General features: G+C 36.8%; 1 protein-coding gene and 1 non-coding gene across 2 annotated transcripts; one reads left to right on the plus strand and one right to left on the minus strand.

The window, feature by feature from the left end:
* Positions 1-744: 744 nt before the first annotated feature.
* LOC127131782 (uncharacterized) lies at positions 745-1,176 on the minus strand. The gene has a single exon (XM_051060690.1). The coding sequence runs from the start codon at positions 1,174-1,176 to the stop codon at positions 745-747; it is 432 nt and encodes a 143-aa protein (XP_050916647.1).
* A 1,147-nt stretch (positions 1,177-2,323) lies between these two features.
* Positions 2,324-2,430, plus strand: LOC127132919 (small nucleolar RNA R71). The gene has a single exon (XR_007806923.1). It is a non-coding gene; the product is annotated as a small nucleolar RNA R71 (small nucleolar RNA).
* Positions 2,431-3,899: the final 1,469 nt, after the last annotated feature.

Below are 3,899 nucleotides of genomic sequence, written 5' to 3' on the forward strand. Positions count from 1 at the left end.
CCCAACATTCTATCAATGAAAGGGAATCGGAAGTGGTCTTTCTTTGTGGCTTTGTTTAATTTCCTATAATCCATACAAATTCTCCACCCAGTTACAGTTCTTGTTGGAATAAGCTCATCCTTCTCAGTGGTGACCACATTCATGCCTCCTTTCTTCGGGACACACTGAATAAGACTCACCCACACGCTGTCAGAGATCGGGTAGATAATCCCAACGTCTAACCACTTGATGATTTCCTTCTTCACTACTTCCTTCATAATAGGTTTTAATCTTCTTTGACATTCAATGATATTTTTAGAATTTTCCTCTAATAGAATTTTGTGCATACAAACAGTAGGACTTATTCCCTTGATGTTAGACAGCTGCCAGGCAATAGCTCTTTTGTGTTTCTTAAGAAGTGTCAGGAGTTGACACCTTTGTTCTTCAGATAAATTTGTATATATGATGACAAGCAACTTTTGTCCTGCCTCCAGGTATGCATATTTTAAACGAGGAGGCAACTGTTTGAGCGCAAGTTCAGGTGGAACTTCTACTGATGGCTTGCATTGATATTTCAACTCTTTGGTAAGCTCCAGTATTTCCACTGGTTCTTCTTTATCTAATGATTTGCACAAAGGTCCAGTCATGATTCCTTCTTTCAAATGCTCCTCTAACTTTGATTTTCCCAATTCTTGCTCCAAAACATCAGTTGATTTGAGCAGACTCTTGTGAATAATGGTCTCCCAACTAGATATCATTGAACATTCATTGAAATGGTCTTCCTAAAAGAATAGGAGTATCCTCATCATCATTAAAATCCATTATGATGAAATCGGAGGGAAACACGAATTTGTCAACCCCCACTAGTACATCTTCAAGTTTTCCTTGTGGATAGCAGATGCTCTTGTCAGCTAACTGAAGTGTCATGGTTGTTGGTCTAGCAGCACCTATACCCAGCTTCTTAAAGAGAGATAAAGGCATCAAATTTATACTTGCACCAAGGTCGCATAGAGCCCTGCCACATAATGACTCTCCAATAGTGCATAAAATCGTAAAACTTCCAGGACCCTTCAGCTTTTGTGGAAGTATTCCTTGCACAAGCTGACTACATTCTTGTGTTAAAGCAACTGTAGCAAATTCACTTACTCTTTTTCTTTTGGTGAGCACATCCTTTATGAACTTGGAGTAGTTTGGCATTTGTTATATAGCTTTAATCAAAGGAATACTGATGTGAAATTGCTTCAGAAGATCCATGAATTTACCAAACTGATGGTCTTCCTTTGCATTCCTAATCCTTTGAGGAAAATGTGGTGGTGGTATTTCTTGCAAAATCTTTGGTGTCTTGTCAGCTTCAGGCATGACTCCCTTATGCTTTTCTGAACCAAAAATCATGCCCTCATTACTTCTCTTGTCATTGTTTCCTCTTTGTTCCTCCGAGGTTGGTTCCTCAACGGAGTCTTTTTCTGCATTGGTGTCTTGTGGTGTCAGTTCTCCACTTGACCGTTGACTTATTGATCCTTCATATTATTTACCACTCCTTAGTTTGATAACTTTGCAAGTTTCAATGCTCTTGTCTCCTGAGGTAGTGGCAGAGGCTTCAATAGAGTTGGGAAGAGTTCCCATATTTCTGGAGCTAAGGGCAATAGGAATTTGTCCTACTTGATTCTAAAGGTTTTTAATACTTGCTCATTATGTTTGAAACTGAATTTTTGCCTCTTGAATGAAAGATTTTAGAACATTCACCAACTAGTTATTTCCTTGATTTGAAGGGTAGTTTGGTGCAGAATAACTAGGAGGGACTTACAGTGCTTGAGTGTGTTTTGTTGCTTGGGGTTTGTTGAGTTGATTTTGAGTGTTGCTCCATGAAAAATTAGGATGATTGCGCCAACCTAGATTGTATATGTTATTGTAGGGGTTGTTGTACTCGTTGTTGCCAATATTGTTAACATACATAGGATTTGATGAACATTCTTAAAATAAGTGTGCTTCTCCATAGTATACACAGACAACTATTGTCGCGCCAGTAACCACCTTGATTGGTTCAGGTTTTGCTACTTCAGAGGTAGTCATCATATTCTTCATCATCTGATGAGTTTGAGCTATTTGAGCAGTAGGAGCGTTGAATTCAGAAACTTCATGGACACCAAAAGGTTTCTTTGATGTTTGACTTCCTCCAACCCTTATAACATGCCATTGGTAAGTGTTGGTTGTGATGCTCTCTATCAACTTGTATCCTTCTTCATAAGATTTGGATGATAAAACTCCACCACTAAAGGCCTCTAACATGTTTCTTGAAGATGGCACCAGCCCATTGTAAAACGTTTCAAGCTATATACAAATAGGTATCCCGTGGTGAGGACATTGTCTAAACAACTCCTTGAATCTTTCACATGCATCAAACAGGGACTCATCCTCTCCTTATCTGAATGAAGTGATTTCATTTCTAATTTTTGCATTCTTGACATGAGGAAAATACTTGCAATTTTTTTTCAACCAAAGTGTTCCAAGTATAAATGGAATTAGGCTTTAAGGAATTTAACCAACTATTGGCTTTATCCCTTAGAGAATATGGAAAAGCCTCAACTTGAATGCATTATCTGTTACGCCTAGAATTTTGAAATTGATGGTCACCTCCAGAAATTGCTCAAGTGAAGATGAGGATCTTGATTAGCAGATCCAGAATACGGCCCAATAGCTTGCAGCATCTGAAACATCATAGGCTTGAACTCGAGTTGATCAACAATTATCTTAGGCCTAATGATTATAGTATTCATGGAGTTGGGATAAAAAATTACATAGTCTCTGATGTTGCGTGCCTTATCATTAGCTATGCCAATGATGTCGGGCTCAAACATGACTGCATCTTCTGGTACCCACTATTGGAATTCTTGAGCTTCAGGAATAAGATTTCCTTCTTCTTTATGTTGTGTAGCACATATCAATCTCCTTCATATTCAGAATGTTCTTTCAAGTTCAGGATCTTCTCTGAATTCTGGGGATAATAACTCGCGCATGCAAAAGCTCTACATCTGTTGTCACACAAGAGTACAAGAAACGGTAAAAAGCTCAAATGCTATTTTCAAACAAAAATATCCAATACATTAGTTCAAAATACTTCTTGGCACTCCCCCGCATCAGTGCCAAAAACTTATCATGCGTAAAAACGATTATAGGTGTCACATACAAGTATACATGTATGTTTTAATTGCAACAAGTAATAATAGTGAGGATATCGTACCCACAAGGAGTGGAAGAGGTTTAGATTGGACTTTTGTAAGTATTCTTGTTTAAAACTAAGATGGGCAGAGTAACAAACAATATTTGGAAAACACAAGTTTAGATTGTCCACAACACAGGACTAAATGCAATATAGTGAAGGTTTAATTAAATCAAGAGAGTTAATGTTAAGCTATGTTCCTTTAATATGCATAGTAGCCAAAATGTGTATATGATGAGAAGTGTCTTGCCTCAAAAGGTCATAACGTGATCTTTATGTGTATCTCTACAATATCAAAACATGCATTAATAGGGCAAGGGAACAAATCTCTAAGTATCACTTATAACCCTAAAATACGTCTGGTTTATATTCTAAAAATCCTTTATGGTTATAGCTTTTTATCTCTAAGCAAGCTAATTAAGTGAATATATTTATCCTACTTGTTTTAACCACTTTTGTTATGAAATCCACTTGTTGTTGGATCTTTCACAACAACAAGCTTTTATCTTTTTTCTAAGTTGATCATTCAAAGAAAATTATCTATAGCATAAAAATAAATAACAAAACAAGATACTAACATCACATCATTTTAACATAAAGGCAACATCATATTAACTTCACATTGCTCAACCATCAAGGGTTTAGCTCATGGTGAGCTTAGTACAAATTACTGAACTAAAAACGATAAGGAACATACTTAAAC

The sequence above is a fragment of the Lathyrus oleraceus genome, chromosome 3, assembly GCF_024323335.1.
Source record: "Lathyrus oleraceus cultivar Zhongwan6 chromosome 3, CAAS_Psat_ZW6_1.0, whole genome shotgun sequence".
NCBI lineage: Eukaryota > Viridiplantae > Streptophyta > Magnoliopsida > Fabales > Fabaceae > Lathyrus > Lathyrus oleraceus.

What these genes read in the sequence shown, in the direction of transcription:
- LOC127131782 (XM_051060690.1), bottom strand. Translation starts at nt 1,176, where the DNA reads ATGCCAAACTACTCCAAGTTCATAAAGGATGTGCTCACCAAAAGAAAA.